Source organism: Carcharhinus amblyrhynchos, chromosome 11, assembly GCF_965287045.1.
Source record: "Carcharhinus amblyrhynchos chromosome 11, sCarAmb.v2.hapA, whole genome shotgun sequence".
Taxonomy (NCBI): Eukaryota; Metazoa; Chordata; class Chondrichthyes; order Carcharhiniformes; family Carcharhinidae; genus Carcharhinus; species Carcharhinus amblyrhynchos.
Genome location: NC_137334.1, coordinates 83,776,394 through 83,790,025, shown reverse-complemented (window position 1 = coordinate 83,790,025; position 13,632 = coordinate 83,776,394). Strand labels below are relative to the sequence as shown.

Genomic DNA, 13,632 nt, shown 5'->3' with positions numbered 1-13,632 from the left:
AATTAGGACTCATCAGTTAGTGCATACTCTAGCAAGCCAACCTCATTAGCATGGCTGAAGTCATCACAAGCACCCCCCAATTCTGGATGTGTGAGTGGCGTGGGCTGGCCAGAGCCTGATATATGGATGGCTTTGGCATCAGAAAACCAGTACAGTTGGCCGAACTTGCAAACTTCAAGTTTATTTGCATGACATCATATTCCTAACAATGGGGCCTTTTGATTGCTATTCAGAAGGCCTTGGCCATCTTGTACTCCTCTATCAGGTCACCCCTTAACCTCCGTCTTTCCAGTGAGAATGGGATCATCCAGCCATGGTAGAATTAGAAGGCTGCCCACGGATCTCTCTTTGTCATGGACTTAATCGGAGTGGTGATTGAAAAATATTACTTCAGGTTTGAAAAGGTGGCAGCCATATTCTTTAGAATCATAGTCATGTTAGCCTGATATCTAAAATGGTACCACATTTATGAAGGAAAGGAAGTATTTTCAACTTGTGTGGTCGGATAGAGGTTTACAGGATGGCCCATGACCAGACATGTTACTTTTGGAAGCCTAATTTCTGGGGCAGTGAACCCAGGAGGAAAGAGCTGATGGAATAAGCCTTTGCCCTTTTTTTCTTTGTATAGCCAGTGGAATGAGCATTCAACAGGCACTTCCATGACGTGGTGACCTAGCGGTATTAAGGCTAGACTATTAATCCAGAAACTCAACTAATGTTCTGGGGACCTGGCTTTGAATCCCACCATGGCAGGTGGAGGAATCTGAACTCAATATAAAAAAATCTGGAATTAGAATTCTACTGATGGCCATCAAACCATTGTCAATTGTCAGAAACACCCATCTGGTTCATTAATGTCCTTGAGGGAAGGAAATCTGCCATCCCTACCTGGTCTGCCCTACATGTGATTCCAGAGCCACAACAATGTGGTTGACCCTCAACTGCCTTTGGGTAACATGGGCAATAAATGCTGGCCCAGCCAGTGACACTCGGGTTCCACAAATAAATTTTAAAAAAACCTCCATGATGGAAATCCACCAATTCTGATTTGAACATGTGTGGTCAGCTATCTTAAAATCCATTTAATTTGATGTGAGATGATCCATTTAAAATAACATTAGAAAGACATTTAAGTATTCCATTGTGACACAAAGATTTCTTCGTTGCCAAATTTAGTAATATCATAAATAACCTTAAGTATTCAGTAGACTAGCACAGTGGTTAGCACTGCTGCCTCACAGCACCAGGGACCCGTGTTCAATTCCTGGCTTGGGTCACTGTCTGTGTGAAGTTTGCACATTCTCCCTGTGTCTGTGTGGGTTTCCTTCGGGTGCTCTGGTTTCCTCCCACATTCTGAAAGACGTGCTGGTTAGGTGCATTGGCCATGCGAACATCACCTCAGTGTACCCAAACAGGTGCTGGAGTGTGGCGACAAGGGGATTTTCATAGTAACATTATTGCGGTGTTAATGTAAGCCTATTTGTGACACTAATAAATAAACTTATACAGTATGTCAGCCCACTGCTTATTTGCATGTTTATTGCCTGGACAGATCTGTTTAAATCATGCCTCGCCCCAGAAATGAATCCTTTCCTACAAAGCTTGGCATCGCCCCAAGTAAAGTTAGGCATTCTATTCACTGTACCCATGTCACGATCGTTAATAAATATTTTGGTAGGTGTAATATCCCCAGACTAGAGCTTCAGGAGAGTTTGCTGATCTTAGCTATCCTGTAATAGTGCCATCACCACTGGTAAGTACTCTCTAGTTGCTATTATCTAACCCATCATTATCAGTTTACAGCTTCCTACTTAGCCTCACAAGTTCTACTTTGATTTCTGGCATGGGATCTCATCAAAAGCTTTGTAACAGTGGAGACTTACAAGACCAATTATATCACCATTATTGTTTAACACTCTTACATCCTCAAAGATTTCCAAGAAATTTGTTGGACATGTTCTGTCTTGCCTAAACCCACGATGCCGTGACTTTATCAGCATAATTCTCATTAAGAAGAAAATACTTCCTTTGCTTAATAATTGTGGTGCCCATTTTAGATATCAGGCTAACATGACCATAATTCTGAAGAACATGGCTCTCACCTTTTCAAACCTGAAGTAACATTAATTAGTTTTCAGGCATCTGTTGCTTCTGTGCTCAACAAGATGTGAAGGTTGTGCCCAAGGCTCCTTATTTTTTTATCTCTATACCTTCAAAGTAGTCCTGAGTGAATATCTTGGCTGTTCAACCTCTCAAATAAGTATAATTACCTTCTGGTATCTTAAGGTTCTCAGGCTATTTCAAGTCAACCATTCAACCTCATTCGCTGAAGTCAATGGTTTATAAATTCAAAGACCACCTGTAAATATTGAGACACTTTCAGGAACCTACAGCTATTCAAATGGAAAGCTTAGCTAACGTTCTCCCACATATTATTTGTTTTGTTTCTATACACAACAATAACTTGTATTTACAAAGTACAATGTGCTAAAATGTCATCAGGCAGGAAGTTTAGAGGAGGGATAAAATGCAACATTTGACACTGTGTCCCATTAGGAGATGTTTGGTTGGATGATTAAAAGCTTGGTCAAAGGGAAAGTAGACTTTAAGAAGTAAAAGTGCAAAGTTACCATAGTCCCAGATGACTATGGGCAGTGACTTAACCTGAGGATCATCACAGGATAGAGAAGGTGGGGCCTTTGTGAATAACCTCAGAAATTGAACCTGTGCTGTTGGCGTAGCTTCAGCATCACTAACCAGCTGCCCAGCCAACAGAGCTAAACCAAACCACAACTTTAAGAAGTCTTGTTATGATCTCAGTCAAGACCAATAACGCTTTGGAGAAAAAAATATGAAATGTCCCACCTATTTACTGAAAGATTGATTCCACGAGATTTCACAGTTTAAAAGGAAAGAATGCAAACACTAATTATTATTTTGAGTGACCAACTCACTTCTAAAACCAAGAATCAAAATAAGTTAACTAAAAATTTACAGTAAAATTGCCATCGCTTATTGACTATAAATTCCACATTTAGCAGCAGATACAACTAAAGTAGATCTTGAGAATTGGCTCAGCTGTCCATTCAGTATATCATAGAATCTCTGCAGTGCAGAAGGAGGCCATTTGCCCAATCAAGTCTGCACCGACTCTCTGATAGAGTATCTTATCCGGGCTCATTCTCGCATCTAACCCCACACATGGAACTACAGTACCATACAGGAGGAAGTAGAGTTAGTGAGATGGAGAGATTTAGGGAGGGAATTCCAGAGCTTGGGTCCCAATTGAAGTAATTCATTTTTTAAAAATTTATTTGGGGGACATGGGCATTGGCTGGTCAGTATTTCTTGCCCATCCCTCGTTGCTCAAAGGCAGTTGAGAGTCAGCCACACTGTCAAGGGCAGCACAGTGGCACAGTGGTTGGCACAGCTGCCTCACAGCACCAGGGACCTGGGTTTGACTGCCGGCCTGGGTCACTGTATGTGCAGAGCCTGCACGTGCTCCCTGTGTCTCCTCCGGGTGCTCTGGTTTCCTCCTACAGCCCGAAAGATGTGCTAGTTAGGTGCATTAGCCATGCTAAATTCTCCCTAGGTGTACCCAAACAGATGCCAGAGTGTGGTGACTCGGGAATTTTCACTATAATTTCATTGTGGTGTTAATGTAAGCCTGCTTGTGACACAAATAAATAAACTTTAAACTGCTGTGGCTGTGGACTTACATGTCGGCTAGACCAAGTATGGACGGCAGATTTCTTTTCCTAAACAATATTAGTGAGCTACATCGGTTTTTCTGACAATCAGCAATGGTTTTCAGTAGATTCTTAAATCCACGTTTTTTTAAATTGAATTCAGATTCCATCATAGCGAGATTTGAACGTTGGTCCCCAAGACATTAGTTGAGTTTTTGGATTAATAGTCTAGCAATAATACCGCTAAGCCATTGCTTCCCCTGTGGGTATACCTTGTGGGTTTACAGCTACAGAAGTTAGTCCGCCGATAGATAGGCAAAAGATGGAAATATTCAGACAACTGCACAGAAATCTGATGGCCATGTCAATGTGCTGATAGATAACCAGAGAATGGAGTCTTCAGTTTGATAATCTGACTTCTAAACCCTAGTAAGTAATGCTTTTGTTCATTGTAACTGAAATTGAATGTCCCAATTAAAATGAATCATAGCACCTACTGGACAGTATCCTGTCTTTAATAATTTACACTAGTCTCTGAGCTGTACGAGCAATATCCAATTAGATCATGTCTACACCATTAATTAACTGACTCCAGAAAATGGAACAATTAGGCTTTGTATTTTACGAGAGCCAAGGCAAAGCCACGACTTGATGAATTATTAAGCATCCCTTCTCCCAGTGAGTTCTATACCAGACTCTGCTCATGCTGCTGTTTAGCCAAGTGGCTTCCTGACTTCAGGTTCCTTAAAAATCAGGTCAGCAATGGCATCTCCCAACCGGCGCTGTGTGAAATGAGCACTGGAGCTGCTCAAACTCTTGCCCCCCTCCCCCTGACTGTGGCACCCCCCCACCCCTCCGCACCTCCAATCTCCCCTCTCCTCCACCCCACCCCACATTTGTTTCCGATAATTCTCCGTGCAGTTACTGCAAAACTATAAAAGTTTTCTGCGCGCTTGCAATGAATGTCAGAAGCCTCAAACTTATCTAATTCCCTATACAATGGATACTTATTGACAGATGAAGAGCAGCCTCCGCAGCACTCACACTGTGTCTTTTTCTTTGCCTGTTGTTCAGAGAATGTAGCTTTTCCTCTGAGCCTTCAGAGAAGGCTGCTTTTGTCCTCCTTTTTTTTAAAGCTCTGTGGCACGGCTGCAGGGTGCAAGCAGCGAAAGGCAGCCATCAGAATGATAAATGTCTCGCCGAGCCAATCTCGGTTGTTGCTGAAAGCACAGAGGCAGTGAGATTGAATGTTTGGGTACAAAGAGGTAAACTCGGAGCCTTCCTGCAGTTTCAATCATTACGTGGAACAATTTCCCAACAATCTGGATTAGCGGGAAGTGGTTGATATTATTTTTGAAGTGCTGGTCACAAAAGATAGAGCTCTTGGTAACCACACTGTCTTAAAGAAAGAAGGAAGAAAGGAAATAGAATGACTTGCATTTATAAAGCTAAAATTTATTTCTTAAGCATGTGTAAGGCTTACATTAACACTGCAATGAAATTACTGTGAAATTCCCCTAGTTGCCACACTCCAGCGCCCGTTCGGGTCATTGAGCCTAATCAGCACGTTTTTCATTTTGTGGGAGGAAACCGGAGCACCTGGAGGATACCCACGCAGACATGGGGAGAACGTGCAAACTCCACACGCACAGAATATCCCAAGCTGGGAACCAAACCTGACACAGTGAGGCAGCAGTGCTAACCACTATGCCGCCCCAAATCAAAGTGGAGAATGTGTATGGCCAATGCACCCAAACAACACATCTTTCAGATGGTGGGAGGAAACTACAGCTCCTAGAGGAAACCCACACAGATATGGGGAGAACATGCAAACTCCACAAAGACCTTAACTAGAGCCAGGAATCAAACCCAGATCCCTGGTGATGTGAGGGAGCAGTGCTAACTACTGCCCCATCGTGCCACCTGTAAATTATATGATGCTTTCATAACCTCAATGCATCCCAAAGCACAAATTCTATGCACATAATTACTTTGAATGCAACAATCCAATTTTACTCAAGATTATCATGTAGCCAAACCCAAAGGATCTGGAGTTTGTGTAGCTCACAAACAACATTCAAATTATGTACATGACCACAATATTATTGCTGTCTATGGAGTCAAATACTCTCTTTAAAAGGTGCACAACTTAATGCTGCACACTACCTGAATGTAGATGTCCTTCCCTTCTCGATCGATCTTGACGCTGTGAAGCTGGCCGTCTGCCCAGTTTCTGGTATCAACGCTCAGGCAAACAGGATCTTTATCACCGTCCAGTTTGTATCTTATTTGAAAGCTCCCTGGAAGGAAAGAGTTGATTGATTTCAATTGAAGAGATACAATCTGCTGCACAGAATAAACACAGGTCAAAATTCAGGTGCCGAGCCCGTTTTTGTACTCAAGGAAAGATAATAATGTAAAAAGAAAACACAGGTTCGGGTATACAACAACACACGTATTAAACATATTTGCTCATGTAATAAAACCTGACATCTCTAATATTGGAGGATACTTTTTAATTTGTCATACATTTGTCATTTTAATGTGCTTTTCATAAATTTTCAATTTAAATGATATAATAGCTAACCGTTCAATACTAATATATTGAAAAATACATTGCGCAAACATCTGGTGCTGTGCTATCGATGATAAAATAAAGCCTGCAGTAATTGGGGTGGGAAAGTATCAATTAAAAAGTTATTAATGGGTTGTCTCCTGAATTAAATTGATAATAAAATCATTGGGGTGAGGCGTACCTGGGAGCCATTGCATTCCTGGATGATTTCAGCACATTCTCTGGGGTGGGCAAATCTCGCAGATTGGGACATTCTCTACGGCGGGGGGGGGTCCATTAGAGCAGGTTCTGTCAGAGCTGTGAGAACTGGAGGTGGGGTGGGGGGGTGTGGCGGTGGGCAGCAGGGTGATGTGGTACCGAGACTGTGAGAGTAGGTACTGCGCCAGACTTATAGAGCAGGATGTTCTGACCTCGTTCATTCCTGGCCTCGTTGCCAGCGAGAATGGAGAATTTGGTATTTAGCCAAGACTCCATTCTCTGCAGCAGCACCGGAGAGTCCCAGCACCAGACCAAGCCAGGGATTTCCAATGATTGTATTGAAAAATCCCAGCAGCATTCAACCAGCATTCAACAGGATAGTGACTTCAAATGCAATACAATCTCGTTAAAAAAAAAGAAATGGTTGGTGACCTTGATTGCACATAAAAAGGTCCATCCTTTCCAATGACTCAGAAAGATAAAAGTAGGATCAGTGGAAGGAAGTACTTCAAGGCAGAATGATAGAACATAGAAAAGTATAGCACAGGAACGGGCCCTTTGCCCACGATGTTGTGTCGAACATGACACTAAATTCTACACATCCATCACCCTCTGAGTGAAGAAATTTCTCCACACCTCAATTCTAAAAGATTTACCCCTAATCCTCAAACTATGATCCCTAGTTCTGAACTCCCCCGCCATTGGGAACATTGGGCCCTATTTTAACACTTTGATTCTAAGTTCTGAGTAGACTTGAAACTGGGAGTGTTTGAGATCCGACTTTTAGACCCGTTCTCAGGCTCCCCCATACACACTCTGCCTGAAAAAGTATCAGTGATTCCGAATTGCGCGGCACAAGCCTATGCGCAAGGCTTAACATACCCGAAAATCTACAGCTCCGATCGGTGCCTCCAACTGCGCAGGCGCGGAAAAATAACTATACAGTGTGTTTCCCCTGCCATACCCCTCCCGGGCTGGATGATGCCTTCCTCTGGCCCCCACAGACGTTGCCCCACCGACATCACTGATCCTTTATCCCCTCAACGCCACCGTTCCTCCCCCCCGCTCACCATACAAACTGATTGTGAGCCCCTCCCCCACTTCGCCCCACTGGTCTCAAGCAGAGAGCTGTCGGACGCTGGGCACCTACCTCCTCACTAACTGGAACTCCCCAGTCAGACTTTTGCGGAGCATGTATGTTTTGCGCTGATTCTGGATGGGCGAACACGGTGGTAAAGGGGGAAGTGCCAGGAAAGTTGAGCGTGCAGCCCATTAAGTCAATTTAAATGCATGCAAACGTCCCACCCATTTTGGGCACAGTCCCAATCGTGGCCATTTTTGGGCCTTGGTAAGGGAGGCACCAGAGCAGAGATGAGCACGGATTGTGCTACACACCACTCATCCGACTTTACCAAGTTTTCACACCCGAAAATGGGCGCATTGCGATGGTAAAATTTGGCCCATTGTTTTTGAATCTGCCCTGTTTAACCCTTGTAGAATTTTATAAGTTTTATGAGATTCCCCCTCACTCTTCTAAATTCCAGTGAATATAATCGTAACTGACTTAGTGTTTCCTCAGACGACAGACAATATTTATGAGCTTGCCAGATGATTATAAGCTCGCAAAATTTGCCTATCAATTGCCCATGAAACTTACTGCAGAATGTAGTGGTTCACAATTAACACCAATCTCTTGAATTCCTTCCTGAAACCTCCTCATCTCACTTCCCTTTCAGCATTTAAATGATTTGAAATTTGTTTATATAAGGCCATAGATCTCTTCTTGGTCCAGGAAGGAATCAATTTAAGTTTTTGGTCTCACACTTGCGTGTAGCAAATTGTTATTCGAGATTTTAAAAATTATTAAATGAACATTTATCAGATTTTTGGGGTGGGGTTTTCCAGCAGCATTCGCCCTGAAACAGGAAAATCCCACCTGAGGTCAACAGACCTGTCCATGCACTGCCCCTCACCATTTTTTTTTATTCATTCACGAGGTATGGGCGTCACTGGCTAGACAGCAATTATTGCCCATCTCTAGATGCGAGTCAACCACATTGCTGTGGCTCTGGAGCATTGTGGGAAAATCACTACTCGGAGTCAGATTTAAAGATTCAACATGCAGTTTATCGCACAAAGCTTTGGGAGAAGAATTGGGCTCTCCGCAGTGCTCGCAGTCACCCTCTCAACTTTAAAATAGCAGCTGACTTCTTGTATACATTTTCAAACAGTGGACAAGTATGGACATTAGCAGTTAGCACATTGTTATACATTTATGCCCTTCTTTCAATGACTGATCTTGTTAAGAAAACTCATTGTTTTGGTTTTACCTTATCTCAAGCTAAGCTGATCATCTGGGCCTCAAGGTCTGATTTATTTTCTGTAGTAATTAGACACTAACAGGATTTAACTCATTGTGCAATGTCTGTGCCTAAGTCAGCACATCTTAATGTCTTTTCACAGAGTCCATTTTGTGCTAGGTAACCATCTTATATCTTTTAATTTCAGGTTTGCTCCAACATGAGTCATATGCCAGCCAGACCAGGTAAGGATGGCAGATTTCTTTCCCCAAAGGACATTAGTGAACCAGATGGATTTTTCCGACAATGGTTTCATGATCATCAGTAGATTCTTAATTCCAGACATTTTTTATTGGATTCACATCTGCCATGGCGGGATTTGAACATGTGTCACCAGAACATTAACTGAGTTTCTGGATTAATAACCCAGCAGTAAAACCATTAGGCCATTGCCTGCTCCGATTCCCATGGTGGATGGAACAGGAAAATTTGCCCCTTGATCTTTGAGGAAATAATGGTTATTAGGGTCCATAGTGGAGTGGAGTTAAGGCCACAATCAAATCATCCATGACCTTATTGAATGATGGTGGCGATCAATGGGCAGAATGGCCTACTCCTACTTCTTACAATCTTATTAGCAACAATTGTGAGACTTTGTTTATTATTCAATTTGGTGTGTTTCTAATTCTTCGTGCAGTTGAGCATCATACCTGTGAGTGGAAAGTGACCCAGCCATCATACAGATTGGCAAAGATACAGACATATGGACGCATCAAAGATGTGAAACCCAAAGAATGCAACTAAACACATTAAATATAAAATATTCAGTTGCGAAGGGTGCATCCACCAGACACCCTGGGAGACAGCTGGTGACTGACAACACTTGCTCTCAGCAGTTTCACATACAAATCACAGGATAAAATTAAGAAGCAGGTTATTTGGCATTTGAATTGTGTTGCTGTTTCTGACCGACCAAGATATTCTCTTGAAAAGTAGGCAACACCTGAAGCAGCTCAAATTATTTGGAATTTAAGGCTTCAGTTAAAAAGTGTTCCATGTAAAACCAGTAACTAATTTCTCGCCAGGATTTAAGAATTTTGTATGAACTGAACTACACAGAATGCTGCAATTCATTTCATCCTTTGCACAGTATGAAGTATAAAATAAAGAAATGGTAAGATTCTGTATTTGAGCCACATTTAGGATATCAGCAGCAAGACGGGAGACAGAACGTTGCGATTACGCAGCAATAGTGAGAGAGAGATAGGGTGGCACACTGGTTAGCACTGCTGCCTCACAGTGCCAGGAACCCGGGTTCAATTCCCATGCTTGGGTCTGTGTGAGTGTAGTTTGCATGTTCTTCCCATTAATGTGTGGGTTTCCTCTGGGTCACCGGTTTCCTTCCACAGTCCGAAAGACTTGCTGGTTAGGTGCATTGGCCACGCTGAATACTCCCTCGGTATACTCGAACAGGCGCTGGAGTGTGGCGACTGGGGGATTTTCACAGTAACTTCATTGCAGTGTTAATGTAAGCCAGCTTGTGACACTAAATAAACTTAGGGATGGGGAGAATAGAATTGCTGGTGAATCGAATGCTGTCAGCTGTGGTTCAGCAGTAGCACACCTACCTCTGAGTCAGAAAGTGGTGGGATTGAATCCCAGGCCAGGGCACGAAATCTCAAGATGACACTTTAATTGACATACTAAGGGAGTATTGTGGCGATGACATTCTTTGGATAAGACAGTGGGTGGGATGTTCCAGAACTGCCCACCCCGAGAATGGAAATTCATGGAGTCAACGGATATTTCAACGGTCTGTCAAATTATCTGTCCCGCCCCCAACGATTCTGGCAGCAGGAAGGACTGGAAAATTTACCCCAATAGATCTACTCTCATGTAGATTTTAAAAAACTCCCGTGGGTCTTAAAGAAGAGCAGGGATGTTCTCTGTGATGTTCTTGCTAATAATTTCCCTTAAAACAACCGCAACAAAAAGAGATGATCACCTTGCTGTTTATGGGAGCTTGCTGTGCACACATTTGTTGCCACGTTTCCTATCGTACAACAGCAACCGTAATTCAAAAGTATGACATTGGGAGTGAAGAGGTTCCGAACATTTTGAGTTTGTGAAAGGCATTGTGCAAAACTTGTTGTTCTTTGCTTGCTAGCTTCTGATTTGAGAAGCCAACTGAATTTGGAATTGGCCATATTTCAAGTGGGCTTGAATCCTTGGAGTCAGTCTCATGAAGTCGGTGCCTTCTGGTCTCCTTCCGTATATGAGAAATAAGTGAAGCAATGTCCACTTGCTTTGTGAACTAGTCTAATTCTGACCTGCTCCCTTGCCAAACTCTTTAACATTTTCCTGTCTGAAACAAATAGCTAAATCTCCCTGACAAAAATTAATATCCAGAAGTCTCACAACACCAAGTTAAAGTCCAACAGGTTTATCTGGCATCATGAGCTTTCAGAGGCTGCTCCTTCATCAGGTAAGTGGATGGAGGACACTACTTGAGTACACTATTTGTAACCCCTTCCATATTGCCTGGGTTTGCAAAATCTACCAACTGTTCTGGCCTTAGACAATTCACAGCTCTTTAACCTGCAGTTACCCCTCTCTCCACACACACTGTTATACGTGTAAAGAACGTGATTACCTGAAAAGACTCGCATTCTAACCATTCTTCACATTCCAATCTCTAATTATCTTCAACTGTGTCTTTGTCTATTTTGCCATGTTTGTGAACCTACATCCACTCACCTGATGAAGGAGCAGTGCTCCGAAAGCTCGTAATGCCAAATAAACCTGTTGGACTTTAACCTGGGGTTATGAGACTTCTTATTGTGCCCACCCCAGTCCAATGCTGGCATCTCTGCATCAAGAATTAATGGAGCTTGGCCACAGAAAATTCTATATGCTAGCCACCTTCCGCATAAATCTTTTTTATTCTAAATCACCTCTGGATAAAAAGTGAAGAAAATGTTTATTAGCAGAAGAATTGCCTTTGTGACCCTGAATCACTGAAAATCAATGATGTCTCAGGACTTCCTTTATTCCATAGATATAGGAAATGGCAACCTGCTATGAGGATTCCATGAATCTGACTCAATTCCTCTGAAGTTACCAACCATTCTGCATAACTGCTATCTGCATACCTACTATTACTGCAGGAGGACATTCTGTACATTGCCATAAAGTGCAGAGGGTGCAGAGGAGGTTTACCAGGATGCTGGGTTAGAGGGTATGATCTATAAGGAGGGGCTGGACGAACTAGGGTTGATTTTTCTGGTGCGGTGGAGGCCAAGGGGAGAACTGATAGAAGTCTATAAAATTATGAGAGGCATAGGTAGTGTTGACAGCCAGAATCTTTTTCCCAGAATTGAAATGTCTAATATTAGGGGGCATCCACTTAAGATGAGAGGGGGAAAAGTTCAAAGGAGATGTGAGGGGCAAGTTTTTACACGGAGAGTGGTAGGTGTCTGGAACATGCTGCCGGGGTGGTGATGGAGGCACGTATGATAAGGGCATATAAGGAGCTTTTAGGTAAGCACATGACTATGCAAGGAAGAGAGGGATACGGACCAAGGGCAGGCAGAAGGGATTAGTTTAATTTGGTGTCTTGTTTGGCACAACATTGTGAGCTGAAAAGTTTAAAGTTTATTTGTTAGTCGCAAGTAAGGCTTACATTAACACTGCAATGAAGTTACTGTGAAATTCCCCTCGTGGCCACAGTCAGACCAATACTTCTTTCAGACTGTGGGAGGAAATTGGAGCACCCAGGACAGGGAATTTCTGAGGAAGTGAAAAATATGATTGATGAGGACGGCTTGGTGGATATTGTACTTCAGCAAAGCCTTTGACAAGATCCCCCACGGGAGTCTGATACAGAAGGTGAAGTCACATAGAATCCACAGAGAACTGATAGGATGAATACAGAACTGGTTTGGTCATAAAAGACAGAGAGTAGCAGGCAAAAGGCATTTTTCTGACTGAAGGAAACCCACACTGACATGGGGAGAACTTGCAAACCCTACACAGGCAGCGACCCAAGCTGAGAATTGAACCCAGGTCCCTGGTGCTGTGAGGCAGCAGTGCTAACCACTGTGCCACCCCAAGGGCTAGCTCCTGTGCTGTACTGTTCTATGTTCTATCTCTAAGTGCTGATTTTGAATGGTCTCCTCTTTGGAACAAGAGCAATTCGCAAAGATTTAATGGCTCAGTTGATTTAAGGAGGATGGAAGCTTGGAGAAGTGCTCATCGGAGATGAATCCATTGATAACAAGTTAGCATGTGACTTGGTTTATGTGCCAGAATTTTACCACCTTGCCCGCCCGAGGCTCCTAAGATCCTGCCTGAGGTCAATGGAGAATGCAGTTCTCAAGCCTCGCACACCCTGATTCCAGAGTGCCGGGGAAATTCCAGCAACAGTGTGTTAGCATTGCTCAGGTGACATGGTAGCACAGTGGTTAGTACTGCTGTTTCACAGCTGTAGGGACCTGGGTTCAAATCCTGGCTTGGGTCACTGTCTGTGCAGAGTTTGCACATTCTCCCTGTGTCTGTGTGGGTTTCCTCCAGGTGCTCCAGTTTCCTCCTACTGTCCAAAGAACTGTGGGCTAGGTTAATTGACCATTCTAAATTGCCCCTCAGTGTCCTCCTAGAGGGATTAATAGGTAAATATATGGGGATAAGGCCTGGATGGGATTATGGTTGGTGTTGACTCGATGGGCCAAATGGCCTCTTTTTGCACTATAGGATTCTATGTCTATGACTAGTTGGAAGCATCTTAGTTTATTTTGTTCACCAATAACTTCTCATTCAACACTGTTGCAGAATGCCTGGAAAGTGCTTTAACAAACAAAGTCAGATCAGTGCT

General features: G+C 43.0%; 1 protein-coding gene and 1 long non-coding RNA gene across 2 annotated transcripts in view; one reads left to right on the top strand and one right to left on the bottom strand.

Annotated features, from left to right (window-relative positions):
* LOC145350299 (contactin-associated protein-like 5) overlaps positions 1–13,632 on the bottom strand; it is a 644,548-nt gene that overhangs the window by 119,415 nt on the left and 511,501 nt on the right. Inside the window, exon 20 of the mRNA XM_080199493.1 lies at positions 5,856–5,989. Within this exon, the coding sequence (XP_080055619.1) occupies positions 5,856–5,989 (134 nt within the window). The remainder of the gene's footprint in view (positions 1–5,855; positions 5,990–13,632) is intronic.
* The window catches only part of LOC145350300 (uncharacterized), a 41,781-nt gene that overhangs the window by 8,474 nt on the left and 19,675 nt on the right, over positions 1–13,632 (top strand). Inside the window, exon 2 of the long non-coding RNA XR_013888173.1 lies at positions 8,971–9,007. This is a non-coding gene — a long non-coding RNA (uncharacterized LOC145350300). The remainder of the gene's footprint in view (positions 1–8,970; positions 9,008–13,632) is intronic.